The 27,426-nt window shown below is 51.9% G+C and overlaps 2 protein-coding genes across 5 annotated transcripts in view; both read right to left on the reverse strand.

Moving 5' to 3' along the window:
* Positions 1-1,057: 1,057 nt before the first annotated feature.
* Positions 1,058-15,181, reverse strand: TOR3A (torsin family 3 member A). 2 transcript variants are annotated; one of them, XR_002479950.2, is made up of 7 exons: positions 14,863-15,181; positions 13,697-13,810; positions 12,609-12,874; positions 10,678-10,856; positions 3,664-3,785; positions 2,613-2,994; positions 1,058-1,096 (listed from the first exon to the last, which is right to left on the reverse strand). XR_002479950.2 is itself a non-coding variant. In XM_021682803.2 (6 exons), exons 1-6 carry the CDS (start codon positions 15,098-15,100, stop codon positions 2,744-2,746), a joined length of 1,170 nt encoding a protein of 389 aa, XP_021538478.1. In that variant the 5' UTR covers positions 15,101-15,181; the 3' UTR covers positions 2,157-2,743. The 2 variants fall into 2 exon arrangements, 1 of the variants encoding a protein (XP_021538478.1); XM_021682803.2 differs by lacking the exon at positions 1,058-1,096 and having other exon boundaries at positions 2,157-2,994.
* A 1,978-nt stretch (positions 15,182-17,159) lies between these two features.
* FAM20B (FAM20B glycosaminoglycan xylosylkinase) overlaps positions 17,160-27,426 on the reverse strand; it is a 32,957-nt gene continuing 22,690 nt past the window's right edge. For all 3 annotated transcript variants that reach the window (XM_021682802.2, XM_021682800.2, XM_021682801.2), the window contains 4 exons: positions 25,967-26,138; positions 25,432-25,623; positions 23,456-23,515; positions 17,160-20,965 (listed from right to left, as the gene is read on the reverse strand). In XM_021682802.2, coding sequence (XP_021538477.1) covers positions 20,734-20,965; positions 23,456-23,515; positions 25,432-25,623; positions 25,967-26,138 — 656 coding nt within the window. In that variant the 3' untranslated portion in view covers positions 17,160-20,733. The remainder of the gene's footprint in view (positions 20,966-23,455; positions 23,516-25,431; positions 25,624-25,966; positions 26,139-27,426) is intronic.

Genomic DNA, 27,426 nt, shown 5'->3' on the forward strand with positions numbered 1-27,426 from the left:
TGCTGAGCAGAGAGCCCAACGTGGGGCTCCATCCCAGGACCCTGGGATCGTGACCTGAGCCGAAGGCAGACGCCTTGGTTCTGAAAAGGTTTTGAGCCAAAGTAGCATTAATAGAGCATGTGTAGAATGTCACACGGAACATTCTACCCTTGCTTGACTGGGCCTTCAGTTTTTTAAAAACGTGAGTCATTGCTTTTAGAAGTACCGTGGTAATTAAGTAGGAGTAGGCTGTATTCATGTGGTGCACAGTGAGGTCCGGGTGGAGGGGCTGTTAATTAAACATCTTACCTCCTCGCGCTCCCCCTGCAGTCCTTTCCTCCTGCCCATTTTTGGTTTAGTTGGGCAATCTTGATTTAGAGTCTCCGGAGGAGAACCTTCCATTGTGATTTTCTCCCTCTTTTGTGTTATTTGTAACATTCTGCACAGCTGAGGAAATCTGTTTTAGGAACAAGTCAGGAAAGCTGGAGTCAGACTGCCTGGGTTGAGCCCCTCCAATCCACTGACTAGCTCTGTGACTTTGTGCACGATCTTTTACCTCTCAGAGCCTCAATTTCGTCGTCGCTGAAGCCAGCGTTAAAGGTGACATGAAGTAATGGCTATAAAGTGCTTAGCACAGTGCATGCAGGGCACATGGTAAGTTCTCAAATGTTGGTTACCGACAACGGACTTCAGCTGGGGTCACGTGGACTAGAACGGGGGTGGGGGTGAAGCCCCCGCTTGGCTTGGAGTATGGTGCCAACTGACAGCAGTTTTATTAGACTACACTTTATTAAACACCAAAGGGCTGTGTCCTACGCACTTTATGGATTGGTCTTATCCTCACAGCAACTCTATGAGGGAAGTGCAGTGATGCTCACTTTTACAAAAGGAGCAAGCAAGGCTCAGCTGCGGTTGGTAGCCTTCTGTGGTCTCACAGCGCCAGGCAGCTGAGCCCCCGCACTGCGGGCCGGGCGCCCGAGAAGGGTGCAGAGCCACCATGTCCTGCTGCCTGCCTACCTTTGTCCCTGAGGCGCGGAGCCGGTCAGATCCTGTATTTACGCCAGCAGCTGTGGCTAGCCAGTGCTAAAAGGATGGCTGCTGGAGCGTGCTCTGAAACCTAAAGACAGTATAAAGTGTACAGTTATAGGGCCGCCTGGGGGGCTGTTGGTTAAGCGTCTGCCTTTGGCTCAGGTTACGATCCCAGGGTTCTGTGATTGGTCCTGGGATCAGGCCTTGGGTCTGGCTCCCTGCTCAGTGGGGAGCCTGCTTCCCCCTCTCCCCCACTCGTGCACGCCGCTCGCTCTCTCTCAAAATCTTAAAGAAATAAAATTGTATTTACAGAGCATAGAGCTGGGGTTGTAACAGGATCAGGTTTCCTGCATCTTCTTCCCGAGATACTCTAGACCGAGACAACGTACGTAACATGGCTCAGGCTATAGGTCCTCCCTGACCTTGAGACGGTGTAAGTGAGTGAGTGCGATCAAGTGCTCAATTGGAGAGAGCCTGAAGGTAAGAGGGCTTGGGGAAGGCTTTACATAAGGGGATACTTGAGGTGATGACAAATATAAGACCTGTGTGCAATTCCAGAAAAGCAAAAGAACCAAGAGAAGGCAAAAGACACATAACGCACATCCCCTGTGTCTAGAAACACAATGTACGCATTTATATGTGGCCATTCAAACCTCAAAAATGACTTTCTCTTTTTACAGCTGGGAGCCTGGGAGTGACGTTTTCACGTACGGAGCACTATGCTGTGAGAGCTCCTCAGTAAGAGGCTGACGTGACGGTTTGGCCGCTGCGCGAAGCCGCGGGAAGTGACCTGGCAGAGCCGGCGGTCACCGCGTCCACCCTGAGCGCTGGCATCCGCCCCCGGCCGCGTGAGCATGATTACTAGGTCTCAGTAAGAAAGGAGGCTGAGGGGCGCCTGGGTGGCTCAGTTGGTTAAGCGACTGCCTTCGGCTCAGGTCATGATCCCAGGGTCCTGGGATCGAGTCCCGCATCGGGCTCCCTGCTCTGCGGGGAGCCTGCTTCTCCCTCTCCCCCTGCTTGTGTTCCCTCTTTCGCTGTGTCTCTCTCTGTCAAATAAATAAATAAAATCTTTAAAAAAAAAAAGGCTGAGGGTTTTAGAAAAATACAAACTTTTAATCTTTACACATGACACAGCCATGTCAAAGCCCCTTGCTTAAATTCTTTCAAATCTAAGAGTACAAATCTTAATCTCCACTGACATGATTTATATATAAATATATATATAAAATTTTCCTTTGCGTACTTTTTCCTTCAGCCTGAGGCTCTTTGCTGATCCGCTCACACACAAACCTGCTCTGCTTCCCTCTGGGAACAGCTTGAAAGCTAAGCCCCTGTGCCCGCACACCCGAGGTGCAGCCTGGCCACTGGTAAGCGGAGCTTGAGTCTCCCTTCCCTGTCAATGAGGACCCCGCGACCTCTGGCCTCACCCCCAAGTCCGGGCCTCTGCAGGCAAGGGCGGAGATGCTAGCCAGGCCTTGGGATTCATCCGGCCTGTGGCTGTCTCCAACCATCTGGCCCACATTTTAAAATGTGGCTCTTTAAGGCACCAAGTGATTTAAAGTGTTGGCTCTGTTTCTGATTTAAGGCCTTCCCTTCTTACACACCTTTTGTGTGTGGGAGTGACGGCTGGAGGCCAGCCTGCCCTCCTGCCCTCAGGGTCCCAGACAGTGCCCTGACCGGCCCCAGGGTTCTGGTGGGGGAAAACCCGCAGCTGCAGGAAGTCTTCCTCGAGCCCTCAAGGCAGGAAATAGCTAATTCTCTGGGAAATAGATTTGCAGCCCTGAGAAGAGAAGAGTTGCTCCTCCTTGGGGATATACACCATCATCTTGGCAATCTGGTCCAGGGCCTCTTCTGTGTATGGGAGCCCCTGGCTCAGGAAAGCGTCGCGTGCGCACAGCCTCACGTGGTGGTACTCCAGGGGCAGGAAGGGGATGAAGAAGTCAATCAGGTTTTCCTTGACAAGACAGCTGTGGCCAAAGCCAGTGTCTGAAATCAATCAAGAGCAGAGTTACAGGGCGCCTGGGTGGCTCAGATGGTTAAGCGTCTGCCTTCGGCTCAGGTCATGATCCCAGGGTCCTGGGATCGAGTCCCACATCGGGCTCCCGGCTCAGCGGGGAGCCTGCTTCTCCCTCTGACCCTCTCCCCTCTCATGCTGTTTCTCTCTCGCTCGCTCTCTAAAAAATAAATAAAAACTAAAAAAAAAAAAAAAAAAAAAAGAGCAGAGTTACATGGCGCCTACCTTGGGGCTGACCCCAACTGGAGTTTTAAGACCCTAAAGCCCGTGTTGAGAACTTCAGAGCGAAAGCGTGCCCCGGCTGACTCCGAACGTGTGCCCCAGGTGAAGCGGGACAGTGGGACACTGCCTGCAGGTTTACAGTTTCATTTCACAATAGGAGGCGGCCAGAGGCACGAACCACTGAGCTCACAGACACTCTCGCTCAGGGTCCGCTGCCTGGGTTTCCAGGGCTGGGACAACTACTCTGAAAGCCTTTTCAGAGAAGGAGTTCAGCTTTCTTGGACCTTCTCTTGTGTCTACCTGGAGCTGACAGTGAGGTGATGATACAGTTGCCTTGCCAACCTCAGAAGCCCACCTTCCAGTCCAGACGCCCCCCCCTCCCCCCCCACCGCCATCCCGAGAGGCTGGGAGCCACTTACCCGTGGACTCCATCTCGGCCTGGAGCCGGGGCACCAGCTGGTCCAGCCTGATTTCTTCCCGGGCCCCTCCGGCCTGAAGCAGAGTCAGGACAGCTTCATTGATGGTATTGCCACCAAGGTTACTGAAAGGGACAAGAGCTTGTGAACACCTTATTCTTTTTCTGTTTAGCTATACGGACCACTGAGGCCACTGCATGCATGACCGGAAGAATGGAGGTCGAGGGCCTCTCCTCCAGGAGATCTTGTCACAACCCAAAGTCTGCACAGAAGACACTGTCCTCCCAGTCTTGCTCCCCTTTGACACACAGTCCGTGCGAGGGGCAGGGCGCACAGCGATGGCATGATGTGGAGCTTTCCCTTGACCTCTCCGTGGGGAAGGACAGGGCTTGTGACTCCAGGACTGTGGGGCAGGTGCTAAAGCAGGAGCGCCTAAGGCCCAGGGAGAAGCCTTAAGAGGGAGGATGTGGCTTCTGAGCGCAAGCTGACGGGACAGCATGCGTGTCCCGGCCTGGACGAGCAGGGGGCATGTGGGGTTCAGGGCTGGAGCAGCAGAGGCATTGGGGCAGGTGGAGGCTACTGTCACACACACAGAAGTTAGCTTACAGGCCAGAGAGAACCACTGTAGGGGTTTGAACGTGGGAGTGGAGGGTGGTGGGGTGACCTGATTTGGTTTACCTCCTAAGATCATTCTAGGGCCACAGAGCTTGCATTGAAGAGGCATGGGATGGTTATGGAAAGTAGGTCAAGGAGCTTTTTGCAACAGTCCCTGTTTAGAGGTAGAAGGATTGAAGAACTAGTTGAGGCCCATCGGCCAGGCCTCTGTGACTAAGGGATGTGAGAAGTGAGGGAAAAGAAGTCATCAAAACACACAAGCATTTGTTGTAAGCTGCCCGCTGTCTCCCAGCCACTGCCGAGTGGCGTGAATGTAGGAGAAGGGTAGTGACGAAAGCCTGGATCTACGTGGGTGCGTGCACACACGTTTTACACCTGCTTGCGATCTAAGGGTTGTGATAGCAATAGGCAACTGGAATGATGGGTCCAAAGCACAAGAGAGGACTGGGTTAGAGAGATGAGGGAGACGGGGTAAGGAGAGAAGAAATCAGAAGCGCCTGGCTGACTCAGTTGGAGGAACATGCGGCTCTTGATCTCTGGGTCGTGAGTTCAAGCCTCATGTGGGTGTAGAGGTGACCTAAATAAAACTTAAGAAGAAATGAGAGCCAGCACCAGGGAAGCTAGGAGGAGGTGGTGGGGACCTGGGGCCAGCAGCACTTCCTCCGTGCCCGCCCCCCTGCCCAGCCGGGTGCATACTCCTCACCCGACGCCCCCTGCCAGCTCCTCAAACCAAGCCCTGCTCAGGCCCGCAGTGTGAGGGGGTAGCTCCATTCTCTTCTCCTGAAGCTCTGGCTGGCCATCTGACACTCGCAGGTACATTAACCCATTTGTCTGCTTGTTTGGCGTTAGAGTGTGTCCCGTGTGCCAGGCTCTCTCCCTGCCTGCCGCCGCTGCTGGGTGAGCCAGGACTGCCCAGTGATCCAGTGCTTCCTTCCCGTGGGCGCTGGTGCACCCCTCCCAGCCAGATTGTCCTAGGGGTCCTGAGTCCCAGCTGGGGGACTCGCCCCCCACCCCTTGCTCAAGTTCAGCTGCCCAGCCAGACTTCCCGTGACACCTGCACACAGGGAGGCTGCTGCAGGAAGGCCTGCCAGGCAGGTCGTCTTCCGTCAGCGGACGCAAGAGCTGTCCCCTGCCAAGCGATTGCCCCATCCTGCATTCCCCGTGGGAGGCAAGGGCAGGTGGACACGGGGGTGGGCTGGAGGGCGATGCACTCATCCAGCCCCAGGAGCATGGACTGCTGTGCCTGGTGCTCAGTAAACGTTATTTAACGAATTGACACACGTCTGCACATTTGTCTACACTGTTTCCATCTTTCTCCTCAATTTCTCTTCTTGCTTTGTCCCATCACCCATGTCTTCTTCCTCTTGGTTATGGGCGGCTTTTCTCTCACCCACCAAGACAGACCCGTCTCTGTTCACCTGCCCTAGTCTTCAGCTCCTCAGGACTGCCCTTCTGGCACCAGGATTGCTCCTTTAGAGAGCTGGGGCCTTCCTGGAGGACCTCAGTTCTCCACATCCTCCCAGGTCCCCGGCTGCCGAGGGGTCTGAAGGCACCTCTGAAGCCCAGCCTGTTCCCTGGCTCTGGGACAGGACATGTCCTCTTTCCAGCCCTTAGCCCCAGGACCCCAAAGGAAAGGGACTTCAAAGGCCTCTCCAGAACTCTTAAACCCCAAACCTTAATTGCTAAGTCCTTCTTAACGAAGAGATATAAACACTCACTTATTAATCTCGCAGAGCCTCAGTGTCCTCATTTGTAAAATAAGAGAATTGGCCCAGACAATTTGATTGCCCCCTTACGTCACCTTAGGTTCAATGGTCAACAAATACACATTTCTACAAGGCTTTTGATTCCATGAACAATTTACATTCGTATTCTTTTAATTGTTAAAAGTCCTTTCTCTCCTTTCCCTTTCACGGACCGCTTCCCTAAGAAGAGGACCAGAGTTCCACGACCCCGTTCCAGGAGCATTCTCTAGAACAGCAGAGACAGGTGAAAGTCCTCGGCGTTAGTGGAGGCCCTCGAGCCTGGCGCCCAGGACACCCCTACTCCGACTGCCACCACCATGGGGCAGGACTGCAACCCCCAGCACCTCACTTAAGCATGTTTAGGAGTTTTTTCAGGGTTAAACTGCTGGCCTTCAACGAATGTGACTTGTTCCCACCAACAGCTCGAATCAGCCGTGCTTTTCTTTCAAATACAGGAGCCCTCAGCACGGGGGTGAGGCCACCGTAGACCTCAAATCCAGAGACTCAAATACGGCCTTCCCCGGCCCATCCCTAGAATACAGACGGCCCCCGACTTAACGATTTTTCTACTTGACAAGGATACAAAGGCAGTAAGCATTCAGAAATCTCACTTTGAATTTTGATCTTTTCCTGGGCTAGCGAAGCACACGGTCCGATCCCGACTCTTGATGCTAGGTAGCAGCCACGCGATCACAGGGGTTGACAAGTGACACCCTTAAAACCATCTGCACCCGCACAACCACGCTCTTCCTGTCAGTACGCCATTCATCCAATTACATGAGACGGTCTACTCTCTGTTAGAAGATGGGCTTTGTGTTGGATGATTTTGCCCAACTGCAGGCTAATGTGTGTGTTGTGAGCACATTTAAAGTAGGCGAGGCTGAGCTGTAGTGTTCAGTAGGTTAGGTGTGCTAAATACATTTTCAGCTTACGATGAGCTTATTGGGACATAATCCCACCGCAAACTGATGAAGATCTGTACCTGGAAACCTTCAGGGTTTAGAAGTGCTGCTGTCTGGGCACCCGGGGGCAGGGGTGGGGATGGCGCTGAGCTGCACGGTCAGCCCGCACCCAGGCCTGTCAAACCCCACGGACTCCCTAGGCCGGGCCCAGGCCTGCGCCGGAGCCCCTGGAACCGGAGACCACTCCCTCGAGGCCTTGTCACAGGTGTGCGTCCTCCCCAGGGGTTCCGCATGGAGAGCTGGCACGGCCTCTCCATCCCCCAGCAAGTGTGGGTCCCATGGGGCGGCTTTCCCCCCCGGTGGCTCTCTCCCCAGGCCCAGCCGCCACCCCAGCCTCCCGTCCATTCCCTGGTGACCGCCTGGCCTCGGACAGTGCACAGAGGCCAGGTCACTGGGGGAAAGGGCAGGGCTAAAGGGGACTAGGGCACTGCCCGCAGGTCAATGACCAAAATACTACAAAGGCAAACATTTGCCTAGAGACGCAAGATCACCTGGGTCACATTAGGAAATGCACCGGCAAGGGTGGGGGTTTTCCAAGCTGCGAACTGAAAGGGAAAGGCAGCGCCCTGGGACCACAGCTCAAGTCAGGGACAGGTCAGCTTCTCTGCTTTTCTTTCAAAATCACCTTGGGGGGCGCCAGGGTTGCTCAGATTAAGGGTCTAAGGGAGCCTGCTTCTCCCTTGGTCCCTCACCCCACTCGTGCTCTCTCTCACTCTAAGAAAATATTTAAAAAATGAAATAAAATCCCTTTGGGAGCACCCCCCTCCCCATGCTGCGTCCCTCCACAGTGCACTGTTGTGTCCCATAAGCCTTAATCATAGACCAGGAAGGGCTTGCTGTCACCACACTGAAATCCCAACGGGGCAAGTTTCAACTGGTTCCAGCTTGTCTTGTGGGTCCACAGTGACACAAGATCTGCTTCCACACGTTCCAAACTGGATAAAAATCCAGACTCCCTATTTCTCTACCTTCAGAGGGTGCATGCAAAACTGAAGAAAAGCCCCTAGCCAGTACGTACAGGCCTACCGAACGGGAGAAGGGGGTTTGGGGAGCAGGAGCAATGGGTTATTCTTCCACTCTGAGTTTAAGAAGTGGCTTGTGAAGCATTTCGGGTTGGGCCAACAGGAACCCAAACTGGACTTCTAACAGACGTTGGGCAGGATTTTCCCAGTTGGAGCCACCACAAAAAGATAGGATTGGACAAGCTGATTTCTCGATTCACTTTTTACAAAGCCATTTCCAGAGTATACAGGCAAACAAAACAGGTCATGTCGTATAATGGTTAAGGGATGAGTCCTGCAGCATGAGCTTTTCATTCAACACATCATACCCTGAATTTTGAGCCAGTGACCTCCTCTCGTGATCAGAGAAGAAACAGACCTTCCAAGGCTGGAGAAAGAACCAGCCACACTGGACTTAATGGGACACCATCCTCCAACTGAGTCTACCTTGGGAATTTTCGAGGATAGTTTGTACTTAATTTTCAACAAATGTGCTGCTTTGAAAACTTAATGCCCTTGTAAGAAGGGATTTACAGTATGTGAATTATATTCCAAACTATATTACAAAGCCGTAATAATCAAAACAGTATGGTATTGGCATAAAAACAGACACATAGATCAGTGGAACAAAATAGCCCAGAAATAAACCCAGGCACATATGGTCAATTTATGACAAAGGAGCCAAGAATATACAATGGGGAAAGGACAGTCTCTTCAATAAATGGTGTTGGGAAAACTGAACAGTCAAATATAAAGGAATGAAACTGGATCACTACCTCACACCGTACACAAAAATTAACTCAAAATGGATCAGACTTAAATGTGAGGCCTGAAACCTTAAAACTCTGAGAAGAAAACAGGTAGTAAGCTCTCTGACATCGGTCTTGGCAATGAATTTTTGGATTTGACATCAAAAGCAAAAATAAGCAAGTGGGACCACATCAAGCTAAAAAGTTCTGCATAGGGCGCCTGGGTGGCTCAGTTGGTTAAGCGACTGCCTTCAGCTCAGGTCATGATCCTGGAGTCCCGGGATCGAGTCCCGCATCGGGCTCCCTGCTCGGCAGGGAGTCTGCTTCTCCCTCTCCCACTCCCCGTTTGTGTTCCCTCTCTCGCTGTGTCTTTCTCTGTCAAATAAATAAATAAAATCTTTAAAAAAAATAAAAAAATAAAAAAATAAAAAGTTCTGCATAGCAAAGGAAGCCAACAAAATGAAAAGGCAACCTACTGAATGGGAGAAAATATTTGTAAATCATATATCTGATAAGGGTTAAAATAAAAAAATATAAAGAGCTCATACAACTCAATAGCAAAAAAATAATCTGATTAAAAATGGGTAGAGGATCCGAATAGACATTTTTCCAAAGGAGGCAAACAGATGGCCAACAGGTGGATGAAAATGTGCTGAACATCACTGATTGTCAGGGAAATGCAAATCAAAACCACAATGAGATACCACCTCACATCTGTGAAAATGGCTGTAACCAAAAAGACCAGAAATACCAAGTGTTATTGAGGATGTGGAAGATAGGAAACCCTTGTGCGCTGGGGGTGGGAATGTAACTGGTGCAGCCACTGTGGGAAACACTGTGGAGGCTCCTCAGAAAGCTGAAGGTAAAATTACCCTATGATCCAGCCGTTCCACTTCTGGGGATTTATCCAAAAGTAACAAAAATATTAAAAAAGATATACATGCCCCCATGTTCACTGCAGCATTATTTACACTAGCCAAAATATGGGAACCACCTAAGTGCCCACTGACGGATGGATGACAAAAATGCGCTACACACACACACATAGTGGAGTATTATTCATAAAATTCCATAAAATATAATGAAATCTTGTCATTTGCAACAACAACCTTGAGGGCATCATGTGAAATAAGTCAGAGAAAGACAAATTCCCTATGATCTCGCTCATACGTGGAATCTTAAAAGAGTAACAAGAACAACAAGGAACCAAGCTCAGAGACCAGGAACAGATGGCCGGTTGCCCGAGGCCGGCGGCCTTAAGTAATGAGTAAGTCATGGGACGCAGAGTACAGCGTGGTGGCGACCGGGTTAATAACACCGCACCGCATATTTGAAAGCTGCCCAGAGTAGATCTTGAAAAAAGTTGTGTAATCATGTATGATGACGGGTGTTAACCAGACTCACTGCAATCATTTCGCAATACGCGCATATACAAATACTGAATCATGGTGCACGCCTGGAACTAATGCTGTCTATTATAGGTCAACAAAAAAGGCCCGCAATCCCCAAAATGCCCTTCGAAGAGGGGATTCCTAGTGTGTGAGTGGTCCCTCCCCAGGGGGCTGTGTGCTCTAGGGAGTCGGAAGGGAGCCTCACCGCCCTAAGACAGCCACGGGGTTGCTGGGCAGGGGAGGATAGGTGAGGGATAGGAGCCGGCGATGGGGGGGGCGGGGCGAGGGGTGGGAGTCAGAGTCCTTCCAGGAGCCTAAGCGGTAGGATCAGGGCAGGACCTGGGAGACTACGGCCCCGCACCGCTGCTACCAGCCAAGCAGCCAGGCTCCTGTTTCCGCTCGGTTTCCCGTGCAGAGAAGGGTCTGCAGCCCAGGGGAGCGTGGAAGCACCCCCCTCCGTCGGCTGACTCCCAAGCCCGGCCCAAGCGGCACCTGGACGGAGGCTCCTCCCTCCCCTCCCCCAGCCCTCCTAACTACTGTTCCTCAGACCTCACCTGAGAAAAAGAAAGATGGTTTTCGGGGACTCGACCCTGTGGTTCTCGGGAGCCTGGAGTTCCAGGTGTGGCCTGAGGGCCTCCAGCATTCCCGGATGTAGCTTCTCGGCCTCGTCAAAAATGAACAGGGTCTGGGGGCAGCGCTCCTGCGTCTCCTTGACCTGACTTGCCAGCTTCTCCTGCACGGAATACAGGGAGCTGTTGCGAGCTGGAGAGCAGAGGGAAGCCTGTTCCCATCCTCCAGCCCTGAGGGCCGCGCTTGGCGTCTGCAAAGGATCGCCTGGGGTCCTGCCCCACAACTACCGATCCACACCTGTGGGGGTGGGGCTAGGGCCCACACCACTGATGAGCTTCCCAGGTGATTCTCATGCATCCTGGGCTTTGGGGAGAGGAAGCTGGCTGGTCTGGCCTTGGAAACAGGCCCCAGGCTTCGCCCTGCTCCCCGCGCTCCAGGATGAGGTCCCATCCCAGAACCAACCTCCAGTCAGCCTCCCTGGGGGGTAGGAGCCAGGCTCTAATATCGGGGAGGCGGGCACAGCAGGTTCAGTGCCCACAGCCCCAGCCCCCTGTCTTGAACTCCCCCGAGCGGGTGCTCACTAGTACCCAGGCTAGGCTGAGACCTCAGGGAAGAAGCCTGGGTGGGACCTGTCCGGGACTCAGCTAACTGGCCCCCAGGGGTGCCCCACCCCCGGCCAGAGAGTTGAAAGCCCTCTGCAGGCTACAGCAGGGGAAGGGGGCCAGCTCCGGCGCCCGGCGGGTCTGTCAGCAGAGCCCCCATTCCATCCACCTCTGGCCTCCCTGGATCTGACCTCGGCCCCCCGTCACCCTAATGTGTGTGTGTGTGTGTGAGAGAGAGAGAGAGAGGGAGAGAGAGAGAGTGTGCACAGGTCTGTTTTCACAGTGGGGAAGCGGAGATCCACAGCAGTTCTGCCACAGAGCCCGTTTGTTCCTTCTGCAAAGGCCTGGTGGACTAGCCACCAGCCGCCGGCCCCCAGGGCGCTTCACCCAGCCTCTGCCCTCCAGCACCTCAGCCGGCTCTGTGCTCGGAGCCTCACATCATCTTCCCAGGGTAACACACTGCAGAGAGGGGGACCGAAAGCCAAAGACCATGTAGTCATCTCTGTCATGCTGCAATGGGGTTTTGCCCATCGTCCGGCTTATCTGAAATACTACATGTCTGAATGGAAGAAACCCAAGAGCAGAGCGGCAAGGACAATTTTTGTCTCCCTACCTGTTGGCGATTTGGGGAAGACATGGAAAATCTTATATGATATGCCTCTTAAAAAAAAAAGGCAGGATATGGGTGCCTGGGTGGCTCAATCCGTGAAGCGCCTGACTCTTGATTTCGGCTCAGGTCATGATCTCAGGGTTGTGAGATCGAGCCCTGCGTCGGGCTCCACGCTGGGCGTGGAGCCTGCTTAAGATTCTCTCTCTCCCTCTTGCGCAGCCTACCCAAAAAGCAGGATCTAAACTTTCTGTCCAGTGTTAATCACAATGACGTAAAACCTGAAGGAAGTACACCCAAGTGCGGACTGTGCTTGTGTCTGTGTGTGGAGATTCTGATAGTTTTTGCTTTTGTCTGTTCCACATTTCCTGCACAATTACCACTACTTCGAGAACAGACAACTATCACGTGGATTCTCTGTTTAAGCTCAGTGGGCAGCTGATAAGGAGACGGGGCTCAAGACGCGCAGTGTTTGAATATGAATCTTTCCTCCACACGCTCAGGGCCGTATCTCTGTGGAATGGATGTCTCTGTGGGTTACAGGGTCTGTCACCAGGGCCGCCAACCCCCACACCCAGGCTTCTCCGAGGCCACCTCCTTGCAGGGAAGGGCTGATTTCAGGGCGTCCGTCCCATCCCAGAAGCCCGCGGCTCAGGTTGGCCGAGCCTTGTGCCCGGCCCGCCGGCAGAGCACCCCCCGGCCTCACCTTGTACAGGTCCACATACTTCGGGTGAGGAAAGTGTAGGGTGGCGATGAACGTCTCGACACAGTCGCTCCGCAGCCCATCCCGGTATAGGTTCTCTGCCAGCAGCCGAGCCACGAAGTTCTTGCCTGTGCCCGACCAGCCGTGGAACGACAGAGCCAGGGCCTTGTCCGGCCGGGGCAGCTCTAAGTAGCCCCTCACCGTCATCAGGACCAGCTCCCGGGCCAGATGCTGGCCGTGCAGTCGCACACTCAGGTCCCATTCCAGGCCTAGGAGCGGGAAAGAGGCCGCCATGGTGGGGTGGCACAGGTGGGGTCCCTACCAGGCTCAGCGACGGCCGGGAGACAGAGCACCTCTGAACATCTCTGAGCTGGGGGAGGGGGGATCACCTATCCAGGCTGCCTGGCCTCAGAATAAGACACGGCTGGGCAGACCTTGCAGCCCAAAGGGATGCAAGGGCTACTTTCGAAAAGCTTGAGAAATCAAGATTGAATGTAGGGACAGAAGGGAATCACCCTTTCTGAAGGTCCTGAAGACACCCCAGAACGGTTGGCAGAGGGCGCCTGGGTGGCTCAGTCGGTTAAGCGGCTGCCTTTGGCTCAGGTCATGATCTCAGGGCCCTGGGATCGAGCCCCCTAGGGGCTCCCTGCTCCGCGGGGAGCCTGCTTCTCCCTCTGGCCCTCCCCCCACTTGTGTGCACACGCTCTTTCCCAAATAAATAATCTTGAAAAAAAGAGAATGGTTGGCAGAATCCTGTCTGGAGGAGGAAGCCCATCCTCCATGCCCAAGAGGTTGCTCCCACCCAGAGGTTTCAGAACCCCTAGGTGCTTTATGGAGACTCCCTCACATGAATAAATTCAATTCAGCAAACACTTGTTGAGGGCAGCTAGTGTGTTCAGAGTCCTCTGTGAGGCCTTCCTTCCAGCCATGAGGTTACAGGGCGTGGAGACAGGGGCTCTGGGAGCCATGGCAGAGACAGGGAGGGCGTGCTGTCAGCTGGGGGCAGGACGATGAAGGGTGCCTTGCATTGCCCCCGGACTGCCTCTCCTCCCCACATATCCCCAGCCCCTCAGGGCCATGCAAGGTGCCACCTGTGAAGTTGTTGGAGATCCTGCAGTCCCCGCTGTCGCAGCAGGCTTGGAAGCTGCAGTACCACGAGGTCAGGATGTCCAGATACTGCTGGCCCAACAGGGGAAGGCTCCAGCCTGGAAAAGGGGGAGCTGTGAGACAGGGACAGAACCCAGGGCCACGGGGAAGGTGGACACTGTCTCCCTGCAACGAAGCAGAGCAGTTCTTCCTGTCCTTGATCCTCCCTCCAGGGCTGCTCCTCACTGCTCTTCCCTGGGCCTTCCTTGCGCCTGGCCAGGGAATGAGCAGGAGGGGGCGCCCCCAGCTTGGAGGAAGTCGATGGCCTTGTTACAGATACAGATCCAGCAAAGGTTCAATTTGCTCAACATATATGCCTTAAGCACCGTGTGCCAGAAGCGTAAGAAACCCAGAGCTGCCGACAAGGAGTTTGCAGTCTGGCAGGGAGACCAGCAGCCGCTGGTGATGATCATTCTGCCTACTTGCTGTGAATTCCAAAATGGTGTGATCCCAGCCAACCCCAAGGGCCTCTCAATTCTTTTGTCAGGTGTCAATTTGAACATTGGCAGCACTAGCAGAAACACAACCAACCAGAGCCCAGCCACTGGGACTTAGAAATCTTCTGATTTAAATGAAAGACGTTTACAGCACCATTGTAGGATTGCCATCAGAATTGCATTAGGGGCCTAGAATTATCTCCACAGACCGCAAGGAGCCTCAGAGAGCATCTGGTCCTTGCCAGATTTGTCACTGACGGAGCGGGAACCAGAACACGGGTGTCCAGCCGGGGGCTTTGCCGAAAGCCCAGAAGGCGGGAAAGAGCAGCTCCTTGGAATAATGCCAGGTGGGCTGGGAGACTCAAGGAAGTATGAGCTGTCTGGAGGGGTCAAGGACGGGCGCCGAGGGCGGGGCACCCGGGGGAAGGAGATGGTCTTGTGATGGATACAGGCCGGGGAGGCGGCCGGGTCCCCAGAGGCGCCCCTGCCCGCCGCCTGGGCCGAGGCCTGGCGGGGCGGTAGGGCGGGCAGCCAGGGCGCCTGCCTGGTGGCCGCGGCCCGGCGGCTGGGACAGCGGCGCCCGGCTTCCCCCGGCCAGCGCACGTCCCGGCCCCCCGCCTGCCCCCCCAAGCTCCCGGGGCCGCGGCCGGAGGAGCCCGGGCGGCCGCTCTTACCCAGGAGCCCCGCGCCGGCCTCCTCGGCGCGCTCACAGTCCTCGGGCCACACGCGGCAGCGCAGGAGCGCCCAGTACCGTCGGGAGAGGGCGGCGGCCGCCCGCAGCCGCTCGCGCAGGCCCCGGAGGGGCTCCTGGGCCGCGTCGGGCGGGCTCGCGTCGTCGCCGGGTCCCGGGGCGCCCGGCCGCGGCAGGAGCAGCAGCAGCAGCAGCAGCAGCAGCAGGCGCAGGCGCCGCATGGCTCTCTCCCGCCGCCCCGCTCCCGGTAGTGCCCGGCCGGCGGCGGGCGCGGCCGCGGGAACCGAGGCCCAGGCCGGCGGCCCGAGCGCACCCCGAGGCCGCCCGCAGGCGCCGCCCACCGCCGGGGCTCGCTTCCGGCCGCGCGCTGGCCCGGGGAGCCCGCGGTCGCCGAGGAGGTGCAGTCAGGCCTCGGAAAGGTCACCGCCAGCCACCCGGGGAGTCCCTTCGGCAGCCCCGGGGCCCGTCCGACGCCGACCCAACAAGGGCCCCCGTTTATGCCCTGCCCCTGGCGGCAGATCAGCCCCGGGCCGGCTCGGGCGGCGTGTCACCGGGCGCCGCGTGGAGAGAGGCCCTGGGGGCGGGGCGGGGAGCCACACGGGGCCTGGCGCCGCCACCCCGGGAAGTGAAATCGCTGCGGGCAGCCCCAGGTTTCCACGGCTGGGAGTCCGCCGGGGCCGGTGGACGCCCGAAGGCTCCAGGCTGGAGAGCTCGGCCTCTGGAAACTCCCCGCCGGGGGAACGTCACGGAAGGAAGTTCGGCTGATGCTGTGTGCGCTCTCTCGGCTACGCTTGCCGCTCTGAAGCGCCGGTGACATTGAGACGCTCCTCAGATACCACAGGCAAGACCTGAGGGCGCCTCTCCCCTGGGACCCCTTCTCCACAGCATGAGCCTGCCACGGGCCTGTCGCATTTCAGAAGAGCTTGATGCATTTTTCAAAACCCCCGGAGTGACTGAAGCCACTGGCCTGACGGGGCCCTCTTGTCCTTGGAACAAAGTGCTGTCTAGAGGTCGTGGGACTTGACTGACGTGGCTTCGCGGCTGGGTTTTGCGGACAGTTAGGGGCGTCGCAGGGCCAGCTCACGATGGCCCAGCCTCTCAGATCACACTCAGGGCCGCTCTATCCTCAGCCGCTCGCCACACCCGCCCCGCCGCGGGCCTGTGGGGCCCCGCCGCAGACTGCGGAGGGCGTAGGGGTGTGCGTACGGCGTGTCTCCGCCCCTCCGAGTGCCGGCCGCGCGGAAGCCGCAGAGAGCGTTCCTGCTGCGAGCGCCGTCGAGCCCCGGAGAGCTTCCGCGGGCCGCTGACGAGGAACCCGCCCTTCTGCTCATCTGGAAATTGAAAACAAACTCAGCCAGTGAATGAGCGAGAATGGCACCCCAGTATGGCCCCTGCCATTTTCTGTCACCTCGGGTATTATTTGCCCTAGGCCTGATTCCCCACCTATCAAATGGCAGAATAAAACAGTCACTTGACGGCAGGCTCTGAGGGTTCATGGGCTCATTCAGTTACATGCTGACTTTTATTATTATTAATATATGCCCCACCCTGGATGAGGCTCTGGATGGTCTACACAGGAGGCTTGGATGATTTTATAGTGGTGATGTTTACAAGTGAATTTATGGTGATAAAATTACTAGTAACGCTAGTTTCTTTTAAAAACCCAAGTTTTAGGACTGTGAAAATAACACTGTCTCTACTTTGAACTTTCATGTAGGACTAACTGCTAATTTCTGCAGTGTTCTGGTTTGAATTTAGCACTTAGTGGTAAATAAAGTAGATAGCTGTAAAGTTCTTGGACAAACGTCTCGATTTCAAGATGACTTTCCCTAAAAGTAAAGGGAAACATTTTTTTTTCACCGTTGTCAGTTCCACACAGAAACAATGGATCCAAACACCAGTTTTTAGACAAGCCTCTGGTTTCAATAAACTGCCAACATTTCATTCTCAGAGCTTGGAGGCAGTTGGTTCGGAGTCTAGGAGCGAGATCTCGTGGACGATGGGGACATCTAGAGGCTGTTTTGAAAACTACAGGCCGCCATGATTCCCTAGCAAGCAAACCCATCTCCATGCCACTCGAGTGTGCTCCAGGGACAAGCAGCACTGGTTTCGTCCAGGAGCAAATAATATGGAACAGTCCCTGTGAAGGTTGAAGTGGGAGCAGAAGGGGTCATCTTTTTCTGTCCCCTAACAAAACAGACAGGAAGTTGGAATAGAGAACATTGAAAATAGCTTCAAAGAAGGGGAAAAAAGGAGTAAAAGACGATACATCGATACTTATTAAAATCTTTATTCATTTTTTTTTTTTTTTCAGAATTGAAACCCATAGAACACATTAGAAATTTCGGTGCGTATCTGTCCTGTATGGTGTCTTACCAAGCCCAATTCCCCGCCCTGCGGCAGGGCTGAGACGAAATCCTTGGCAGATCAAAACAGAGGGTAGTGGTTCCTACACCTCCCTTTTAAGCAAATAAATTAGCTTCCCAGTAAGTTATTCCCAGCTCCCCCCCTTAGGCTTTGTATTTGCGAGTAACACCTTTAAAGGAACCTTTAGTTCCTTTAAAAACCTGTGGCAGTGGCATCCCCAGCCCCTGCCTTTTCAACCCAGACTGGAGGCATCGAAGGGAGAGAAACTGGCCTTCCCCTGGACGAAAGGCTGCATGAAGTCAGGTGTGTCTGGCTCCCGCGGGTGCCTAGCCACGGCCGGCTCACCAGAGCTGCCCAGCAGGTGCCGGCTGAATGGTCTTTTATGTCACGTCGGGGCCACTCGCAGAGACTGAGGAGTGACCCTCTCACTAGTTTCAAGTTCTTCAGCAACATAAGTCAGTGTTTTCCTGTGTCAAAATAAATATTTTTTTCTTGCTACAATACAGATACGACTATATACATACATATGCCTTTACTCATGTTTCCTGAAGCTCAAGCTCACAAGATCATGCCTATAGGACAGCTCACTGACAGATGCGGTTTTATCGCCACTGAGGTGTGGTCATTTACAGTCAAATGAGATGATACAGGGGCCACTGAGAATGGACGCTGAAGGAATATGGTGGATGAGAAGGAAAAGCCAAAAGCCTTTTTTTTTTTTTTTTACGGAAAAGAAAACACGAATTTCCTTGGAAGAACTTGTTCAGGTGACACTGAAAAATTGCCATGTACAGGATTCATCTTTCCCCAAATAATATGCAATGGATGTACCTGAATTCTTCCATTTCCTCCTTAAATTTCATTTGATATATTAGTCCTGAGTGCAACAGGGAGAAATGCCTTATTAATATATTATCGAACAATACTCTGAGCAAATCACAGATCCTATTAATTTGTTTTGCACAGAAAATTATTTACACCCAAACCCACAATATAGCCTCATATTAAAAGAACAATTTAGAATAAAACTTCTATACCCATATTTCCCCACTCAAACTCTGGAATAAACGTATTTAAGGAGTGGGAGGAGGTAAGGAAATGGCAGTCAGTTCTGATTTTCCTAGTTGGAAAATATAAAATGTATCCACCTCTACCTTTAGATGTTGGCTAGGCACACCCAACCTAGGGCTGCCCAGAAACCCTAGTGACTTGTCTATTAGTGCTAAAGAAACCACAAAGAGGACACGGTGACAAAACTAAAAAAAAAAAAAAAGATAACAGCCTCTGTTTTTCAAACAGAATTTGGTTTTTGTGCATTTCACGGCTATAAGCTTTTGGTTGGTTTTCTCTAAGATTTGCCTAAACTTAACTTAATCCAATCCTGATGAGAACATAAATCTATGTTCCAAGAGTCCTGTGACACCACCCTATTAGCTTAAGACTTCAACCTCAATAGATCTGAACACCTCTTAAGATCAAGAATTTTAAAACAGTAGGAAAGAGAATGAAATTATACATTTTCTGCAGTGTTTTGAAAAAATGATGCGACATTCCCTCCTCCTTGCTTCCTTAGCAGTATCTTCTGCCTTCAACATGAATGAAGCTCCCAGTTGGGGAACAATTCTTAATCATTCCGCTGCGGCAGACTACAGGCGCCCCGTGTCTGCAAGAACATTGGTCCATCATTTAGTTGAACCAACATTCACCCAGGCGAGCGCGCTGCCTCCTGCCCACCGTCTCCCTCCAGCCAGCTCCCCGACGCTCTGCGCGAGCACTGTCCATGGTATTCTCCAGCTCAACTGGGAATTTTACTTGACGCACAGAGGAAATGGCCTTAAAATTGGAATCTAAGGCCTCCTTTTGTTAACACTGGTTCAGTGTTTAGTGCTAATACCTGGCTTCTTAGTTAGGTTCAATACCTTCTTTTACAACTCAACCCATTCTTGTGGATGTCTCAAAATGTACATACAAAGTACAAAAGCGTCCTGACCTCATGCTGTTTAGTTCAGGTTACTTAGCTGTCTTTCAACGCGAGAAAATGAGGACACAGACTCTAGGCTGTTTTTGAAAGGGAGGCTGCCCCACACTGGTCTCCACTGGCTGGCATTACATTTGCTCCCCCACACTGTTTAAATAGCAGCCCCTGCTCGACAGAAGTGCAAGGCTGGCCTGGCCGCCAGGCAGGCTGCGACGGCTCACGGGTCCGAGACGCTCTGCTGGAACACAGATCGAGCTGAGCCTGGGATTCTGTCGCCCGGGACAGGGACACTGGTGCTCCACCACCACCTCCGAACGCCCGACGAAATTAAACAAGGAAATGAGGGCTTGACACAAATCAAAATCTTAAGGCTCTTCCTGGTAACCTCCTTCATTTTGAGGCTCTGAGAGCTTCAACGCTGTTCCCAGTCATCGGCATGGCCCACATCACAAGACAGACCCAGCCGCCAGCAGAACACGCGCGGTCGGCCGAGCCAGGGAGCTGGCTTTTTCCACGAGAAAGGGACAGACAGGACCGCCAATCTCTTGGGAAGAGCAGCTTCAGTGACCAAATGCCTTAAAGGCTGAGGTGGAAATTCATTTCAGATGAGAAATCAGGATGGCAGAGATCGCAGGCAACTTAACTCTCATTCAAGGGGTTATTAGCTCAGTTTGCTTTGTTAATTCAGAAAGGATTTGCCTGCTTTGGGCAAAAGGGAGAAAGAAAAATCTCCATGAGAGAATCCTGCTTGGACAGTTTGGGGGCTAACTGGGACACAGCTGTGAGCACGCAGATCTGAGGTTCCAGTCATGTTTGCTTTTCCACACCCGCAGAACTCAAATACCCCCCCCCCCCCCCCCGCTTCCGGTGCCGTCTCTTCCTCCCTCCTCTAAGAGATCACGAAAAGCACTACCAGCCAATCGCTTAAAAGCCCAAGCATCTTCCCTGTGTTTGTCTTTCCCACTAATTCTATCCCAAACACGTATCCCTTCCCACAGAGCATGCTATTCTGGCTCAAGAGAAGGCCAGGTTTTCCTGGCTGCACCTCCTCAGGAGGCTGTCAAATTCCCAGTTGGACTAGTCCCGGTGAAAAAAGGACTCCAGAGATGGCCAAGTGTTTTCAGAAACTCCACAGGGGTGGAGAAAGGATTCTAGGGATGAACTCAAACTACACACTCCGGAACCAATCCCAGCATTAGCCTAGCCAAACGTCACACCTCTGTCTGTCCCGTGGCGTGCGAGGGAGGCCAGAGTAGCCAGGAGGACCGTTGCTGGAGGGGCCGAGGCCGGGGACGCCGGGTGGTTCAGCAGCAACACTCCTGGGCTCGGACACCTGTAGTCTTTGCTTTCATTTCTCCTAGAGAAATCGCCAAAGGCATCCAAGGCCACCCTGCCCCCGTCACCAGAGCTTGCTGCCGGCCGTTTCCGATCCACCCCAGACCGTTCGGAAGTGATTGTGCTGTTTCTCTCGCTTTGTAAAAAGGAGTCTCGCTTATCCTGCGGTGCGGATTACAAGTGGGAGAGAGGCATCCTGTCTTCTACCAGCACGGCGTCCGCCCCGAACTGGTCAGTGCACTGCTTCACGGTGGACAGGACGCTCAGGAGCCGCTGGTCTGCGGCGTCCAGGTGAGGCTCGGACAGCACGGGGGCGATGGGGTCATGGGCCATGGCAGATTTTAAGGCAGACTTCAGCACACCATTTTTTAGGTAGTTCAGTCTGTTCCAGGTGGACACCCGAATGCTGGAAGAGAGAGTTTTAAGGCAGATTACGTGAAACCTCTTACTATGGAGAGGAGATTAAAGCCTGCTGGGGAAATAATTATGTAAAATGTTTCAACTAAAAAAAAAAAATTTGTTTCTGAAGGACCTCTACATGATGAAAAAGTCACATTACCACATTTTGATATTTTTTTCTAGGTAATTAATCAGAGGTATATGCAAAGATTTACACATGTTCATTCCAATGTGTAACTAAATTTGTAATGGAAAAATGCGAAAGATCTGAATGTTCAGCTACTGGGAAACAGTTAAATGTATGACTTATCCATTCAAGGGAATACCATGCAGCCGTTAAAAATAGTTTTGAAAATTTAGTGGCTTGAAAAATGCCTGTGATATAATATTGGGTGGGGGAAAAAAGTTAAAGGGAGAAAGTTTTACTCCAAATCTGTGGGGAAAGAAAATGTGTATGTATAAACACACATATACAGACATATACACATGATTAGAACGAAGTCTCTATGATGTTAACAGGAGTTACCCTTACATCTTAATGGACAGTTTTAATTTTCTTCTTTTTGTGTTTCTGAATGTAAAAAATTCCTACCATTAATATTATAATTCAATTACAGTATCAGTATTATAATTCTACCCACTTCCTGTGGATAATGTGGGAATTACGAGGTAGACAAAGAAGTCTGACTCTGCAAGAGGCAGCCTGTCCTGCATCTATTTAAAAAGGAAGAGCGACCTTTGGACAAAGCACGGAAGGGGCCGACAAGCACAGAGGCGGTGTGATTTTGCTATTGTCAAGTCCACAACAGGTGCCCAGAGCACCAGAGCTTCCCTTGTGTGACTAAGGCATCCCTTGTCCGCCTCTCAGCCCCACATTCGCTCTCCATATATGTATGCCCTGCTATAACGCGGAGAATTCCTTGAAGCATCTCTCCTGTCAAGCTTTCTCCGCCAATGTCACTGGAGGGATACTGCAGACACTTCTGGTTGCTGCACAAGCGGGTCGGGAGTCAGGGGGAGGGGTCATCAAACGGCGCTCTGCCCCGGCCACAGTGCCAGGATGAGCAGGCCCTCTTGACATGGAAACCCGGGCCCCGAGGGCCACCTGCCCATGCTGGCACCCCATTCCCTTTGCAGGCCCACACACATGCCCTGCCTGCAGCCCAGGCAGTTTCTCCCGAGCCGTCCCTTCCTCCATGATGCCCTGAACACAGGTGCAAGTCATTGCCTGAACCTGTACCCCGGAGGGCTGCTTCCTGCTCGCCCAGGGCCTGCAAACTAGCCAACTTCTCCGCTCTCCCGTGGACCGGACTGTTCTTCATGGAAGTCCACACCCCAGCCTTGGGGACAGGGTTCCCTTCCAAGTCTGACCTTCCTAGGGTACTCTCCCTCAGCCCTAAAAAGTTTCCTTTTATAGTTACGCTTGTATCAGAGCTTCTCTATACTCAACTTTCCCATTTAACCCACTGTGTCTTTTCTAGCTTCTGACTGGATCAGACGGACAACACTATTACTACAAAAACATCTTCTTTCAAAGACGTGGTTTTTGGGACGCCTGGGTGGCTCAGTCTGTTAAGCGTCTGCCTTCGGCTCAGGTCATGATCCCAGGGTCCTGGGATCGAGTCCCACATCGGGCTCTCTGCTCCGCGGGGAGCCTGCTTCTCCCTCTGCCTCTGTCTCTCTCTCTGTCTCTCATGAATAAATAAATAAAATCTTTAAAAAAAAAAAAAAAAGACGTGGTTTTTGCCTATTAATGAAAACAAGGGGTGCTTGGGTCAATACTTAATGCAGAATACTGTACTGCTGCTATTAAAAAGAGAGACAAGAGAAAGAGCCCGGTTGCCAGGAGGGGCGGTCGGATGTGATCTGAGTGTCTCGGGCAGTTAACCGGTAGGACGTGGTGCTCCCGGATTCCTGTTTCCTTGTGGCTGAGCGACGTGCAACCCAGCTGATTCTTAATACTCCCCTTTAAATCTTAAACCAGCAATAATGCTCTGAAAAGGAGCTCCTTAGAGCCTGGTCTTCTTCTCATTTTGATTTACCTTTTAATTTCTTTGTTTTCTAATACAGACTTTAAAAAAAACACATGACTAAATGCCTCCGAAAAAGTTACATCTGGTTTATACAATTTCAAATTGAGATCTGCAAACCACAGATGGTCTGTGGTGGGGAGTGAGAGGACTTCAAACCCCAAGGTAAACACGGTACAGCAGCCAGGGACGCAGACTGTACTAGAGTTCTGGCGAGGGTCATATGATCAAAGGATCATATTCTGATATTAAAACAAACATGAATACATATTATTGAATAGGCTGAAGATTCCTATTCATACAAAATTTGAAATGAATTTTGAGCTCCATGGGTTCTGGGATGGAAAAGCATGAAAAGCATTTGCTCAGGTCTTAGGAAGTTTTAAGGCCCAGGAAATGGATGGACTGTTATGTGAGCCTGGAAAGGAAGATGACACAGGCCCATGTATTTGCTGTGCGGAACTTACATGCAACACTGATAGAGGGGGGCAAGAATGCTTCTCTCATCCAGCGACGGGTTCCCAAAGCTGAAAATTAAATTAAAACTTAGTGAATTACTCAGTGGCACCAGTTGCCTTCTTAGCATCAAATTTGCGAGAGCAAATTCTCTAAGACGACCCAAATGTGAGCCTAGATAATTTCATGCTCCCATGGTTCAAATCACTTAAAATGAAAAAGAAATGGGGCGTGACCAATCAGACACAGGATTCCTAACAGTCTGTACGCGGTATCAAAAACAAACGCCCTCATTGACAAGCCTCCTGTCTTCCGCCAGCTACGGCAAGGTGCCGAAGCATAAGCACACCACACAGTGCGGAGCCCATGGACCAAAGGGAGGACCCCGAGACCTGGAGGTTTTATGGGTGCGGGGGGGCAGGTGAGAAATAAAGGCTATCCACATGGTTCCCACTAACACAAAGATGGTCGTCACTTGTAACAAGTTGTTCTACCTCGAAATCACCCATGAGAAAAGAGCAGGATTATCCTATCCCTACAAGTAAGTATATGGCCAGATTCAAACTGGACAAACGGCTCACGGAAGCTGAGAAAACAGTAATTCAAAGCATCTGTAAAAATGACCTCAGCAGTAATTCAGAGTTACAAGAGGAGAACCGGTTCTGGGAAAACTCTCAACTTTCTACTCCTCTCCTGGAAGCTCACCGTGATAGCTGGAAGGCCTGGGGGCCCTGAGCACAGTGCAGCCCTCCAATAGTAAACGGCAAAGACAACTATTTCCATGTGTATTTCCACAGTGCATACACTCATTAAACAAACACACACAAAAAGATCATTTGTGTAAGTCACAGTAAAGGTTTTCAGGAACACACGTATCACCGGCCTCTACCAGCTCTGCTGTGTGTGCCGGCGCCTGCTTTCTGCAGGTGTCAGCCCCTTGCTCGGGGTAATGTGGGGGCGCCATCCGCAAGTGCTGCTCGGCCGTTCTTCGCTGAGGACCCCCTGTCTCAGATTATTCTCAGCAACCAATGTTAGTTGTAGTGACCTAGAGCCTGGACAATTCTGGGCTCCAAGGAAGTAGTCTATTTAGCAAACACTTACTAAATGTCACTAAAAGTACGGTACTGCATTGGGCACCACAGAGAAGGCACAGGGCAAACTGAAAACATAATATGCTCTTCAAAGGGCCCACCCCTAAAAAAATTAAGGACCATCCATTTATTCAAAATAAATAAGATTGTCTTAATCAAGACAAAAGTAACTTGTTTTTATATAACAAAAGGAACTGCTCTTCTCATGATCACAAAAAGTCTGGGTCTAGACTGCCATAAATATAGCAAAACATCCTATCAAACAAATTACTTTTTAAAACTGCATGAACCTTTGGAGAGAATCAATTTAACAGGAATTAAATTTCATGGTTTGTTTTTTTTTAAGATTTTATTTATTTATTTGACAGAGAGAGACACAGCGAGAGAAGGAACACAAGCAGGGGGAGTGGGAGAGGGAGAAGCAGGCTTCCCACGGAGCAGGGAGCCCGATGCGGGGCTTGATCCCAGGACAACTATTCACTTAGCTGTTCCCTTCTACATCGTTAGGGAGAATTCAGAGTCTTCCTTTTTTCCTTAAGTGTATTTGGCTCCTTGTTCTCCAAGGAGAGCTGAAGGCAGACGCTTAACGACTGAGCCACCCAGGCGCCCCTAAATTTCATGTTCTACTCAATATGTATCTCTCAAGATTCTAGGCATCACAGTCAAGGAAGAATGATATAGGTAGCGATACATCAAAGACCTTCGCGTCCAGCTGTCTGTGTTGAGAATCATAGAGTCTTGGCCTCCTTGGAAAAAAACCTACTTCTCCATTTTTTAAAGTCCTCAGAACCCTGAGGGCAGAAGGAGTACGAACCCTGAGCAGGATGGAAAGATGGGTGCCAAAAGCAAAGACCCTGACCAGGCCCTAACTGACGAGGATGGTCCTGTGGTCCTACCTTTTGGCATTATCAAGAAGGATGAGCATACTGGCGCCTTCGTCATCTTGAAAACTCTCGTAGTGATGGCGGTCAGCATTGCCGATCAGGTAATCAAAGATGGCAGTGTCAATGATGTCCAAGAGGCGGGGGCCTGAGTCATAGGGGGATGTTTTCTTCACAGCATCGCAGTAGCTCTCATCGTACTCCCACCTGGAGGCAAACAGCACCACCAGGGTTACTGGGTGTCAGCCCTGTACCTGGCACTGTTTTGTTCTGAGAGAGAACGCAAGCGCACGTGGGGGCAGAAGAAGAGACAGAATCCCCAGCAGACTCTGCGCCCAGCGCGCAGCCCTACATGGGGCTCCATCTCACGACCCTGAGATCACGACCTGAGCTGAAACCCAGAGTCGGATGCATAACCAATGAAGCCACCCAGGCGCCCCTGTAGCTGGCCCTGTTGAAAACACAGAGAAGAGGCGTCCCTGCCTGGCAGGTTTGCCCTCAGCCCTACCTCCTTGGACAGAACGAAATGGGGGCTCACGGGAGCACTCACCTGGCCAGTTTGCCCTCGCGGTAAGTCCTGCCCCACGGGTGTCGGTGTTTCTGCAGAGGCCACACATCTGGAAGCCAAAGTGTGACAGATCCCTCCATCGTGTCTCCATCAGCACAAGCCGGCTCTGTTTCTCGGCAGTAATAACACTTCCCATAGAAACAAGTGTTATTTCCTATGGGAGAGAAAGGAGCCAAATACACTTAAGGAAAAAAGGAAGACTCTGAATTCTCCCTAACGATGTAGAAGGGAACAGCTAAGTGAACAGATCCTGTGAAAACAATGATCCTGAATGATATTTAAACATTTAGTTTCTATACAGGTCATAAAAAAAAAGCACACAGTGAAAAAAAAGTCAAAGGGCAAGAAAGGATGTATATCAAAGTCTCCTTGCCCTTGGGGCCCTGCTACCCAGTCCCTCTCCCAGGAGTCAAGTCTAAGTAAAGGAAAGTCATGCCCTCTCCTCTTCTGTCAGAGCCGACACTTTGGCCAGAGCGCCTGGGAGAGAGAGAGTGGGCCCATCCAGGGACAGGCTCTGGGCCAGGAGTGTGGGTACTGGGGGGTGGGGTGTCAAGCAGATAAATAAATACACTGAGGATAATGGGAACCAAGTTTTTCACAGATGGAGAAGGGAGGTTAATTCATAGAAAGGGAGAAAGCCAGAATAAATCTTGTGGTGTTGAATTAGAACTGGACTGGAGTGACCGGTCGGAAGAGAGATATAGAAAAAGATACAGATGCTTGTGTGTGTGTGTGTGTGTGTGTGTGTGCGCGTGCGTGTACAGCTTTCCTCCCTCTGTCCCTCAAGAGAGCCTAGAAACAATGGAGACCAGGCAGCAATGGCAGTAAACACCTAGCACGCACACATCAGTTTCTAAATATCATTTTACTACTGTATTAAAGGGACCCAGGGTTCCTTGGAGAAACAGGTGCTCTAGGGCTGGGGCAAAGAAAGTACAAGATGGGCCTGCGTCCAACTGCTATGTCAGGGTAAGGAAGCACTCAGAGAACGATGGGGACATTCCAAAGGACCCACGAGACAGTGTCTAGTAGGAGTTCCCGCTGGTCAAATCTAGGACAGCCTGAGCCTCAAAATAAGTAACAGCAAATCATAACTGAGTAAATTAAGAGTCTGAGAGTTCATAGTGATATACTCCAAAGCACTCCGTTAATAAAATACTTACTAGGGCGCCTGGGTGGCTCAGTTGGTTAAGCGACTGCCTTCAGCTCAGGTCACGATCCTGGAGTCCCGGGATCGAGTCCCGCATCGGGCTCCCTGCTCGGCGGGGAGTCTGCTTCTCCCTCTGACTCTCATGCTCTCTGTCTCTCATTCTCTCTCTCTCTCTCAAATAAAATAAATAAAAAAAAAATCTTAAAAAAAAAAAAAAAAAAAAAATAAAATACTTACTAACTGGACACTGGAGAAACCTTACAGAGACCTACCATCTTAATCAAGGGACACA

Source organism: Neomonachus schauinslandi, chromosome 6, assembly GCF_002201575.2.
Source record: "Neomonachus schauinslandi chromosome 6, ASM220157v2, whole genome shotgun sequence".
Taxonomy (NCBI): Eukaryota; Metazoa; Chordata; class Mammalia; order Carnivora; family Phocidae; genus Neomonachus; species Neomonachus schauinslandi.